The 549-nt window shown below is 43.7% G+C and overlaps 1 protein-coding gene across 1 annotated transcript; it reads right to left on the reverse strand.

Annotated features, from left to right (window-relative positions):
- Positions 1-125: 125 nt before the first annotated feature.
- Positions 126-497, reverse strand: LOC106309220 (glutathione S-transferase T3-like). The gene has a single exon (XM_013746277.1). It carries the CDS (start codon positions 495-497, stop codon positions 126-128), a length of 372 nt encoding a protein of 123 aa, XP_013601731.1.
- Between the last annotated feature and the right edge of the window lie 52 nt (positions 498-549).

Consider the following 549-nt stretch of genomic DNA (forward strand, 5'->3'; position numbering starts at 1 on the left):
GGACCTGCAACACTGTCACCTCCAACCCGTAACCTACAAAAGAAAAGATAACATAATCAGTAAAGCAAAGCAAGGAAATACACATCAACTACTCAAGCAAAGCAAGGAAATACACACAATAGACATCAAAGCATTTCAGAGATGAGTTTATTCTTGAGAGCCACTTCATTATCAGAAAGTGTGTCTATGTTTTTGGCTAGCAAACGATCAAGGATCTTTTGTCTGGAAATGGTGTTTTTCTCAGCTAGGATGCTATGTATATGATCATAAGCTGCTTCATTTGGCTTCTTGCGTTTAGCAGCTTTGCTAGCCTTAACACCAGGAGGTCTAACCTCTTCCTCCTCCTCAGGCACCGCCTCCGCACCAGCTTCCTTCCTTTTCTCCTTCGGCTGAGAGTGTGACCTCCACTTCTGATCAAACCGAAGTTCCCTCCAGCAATGTTCAAGCGTGAACTTGAGATTGTAGTCATTGAAATAGATGTCATGCGCAGTCTTCATGACATCATTTTCACTTTGCCCACTCGCTTGCTCCTTCAGAGCGGTTTCATGG

The sequence above is a fragment of the Brassica oleracea genome, chromosome C8 (genome assembly GCF_000695525.1).
Source record: "Brassica oleracea var. oleracea cultivar TO1000 chromosome C8, BOL, whole genome shotgun sequence".
Classification (NCBI taxonomy): domain Eukaryota; kingdom Viridiplantae; phylum Streptophyta; class Magnoliopsida; order Brassicales; family Brassicaceae; genus Brassica; species Brassica oleracea.

Excerpts from the sequence above, each read along its gene's own strand:
- LOC106309220 (XM_013746277.1), bottom strand. The coding sequence starts at position 497 with ATGAAGACTGCGCATGACATCTATTTCAATGACTACAATCTCAAGTTC.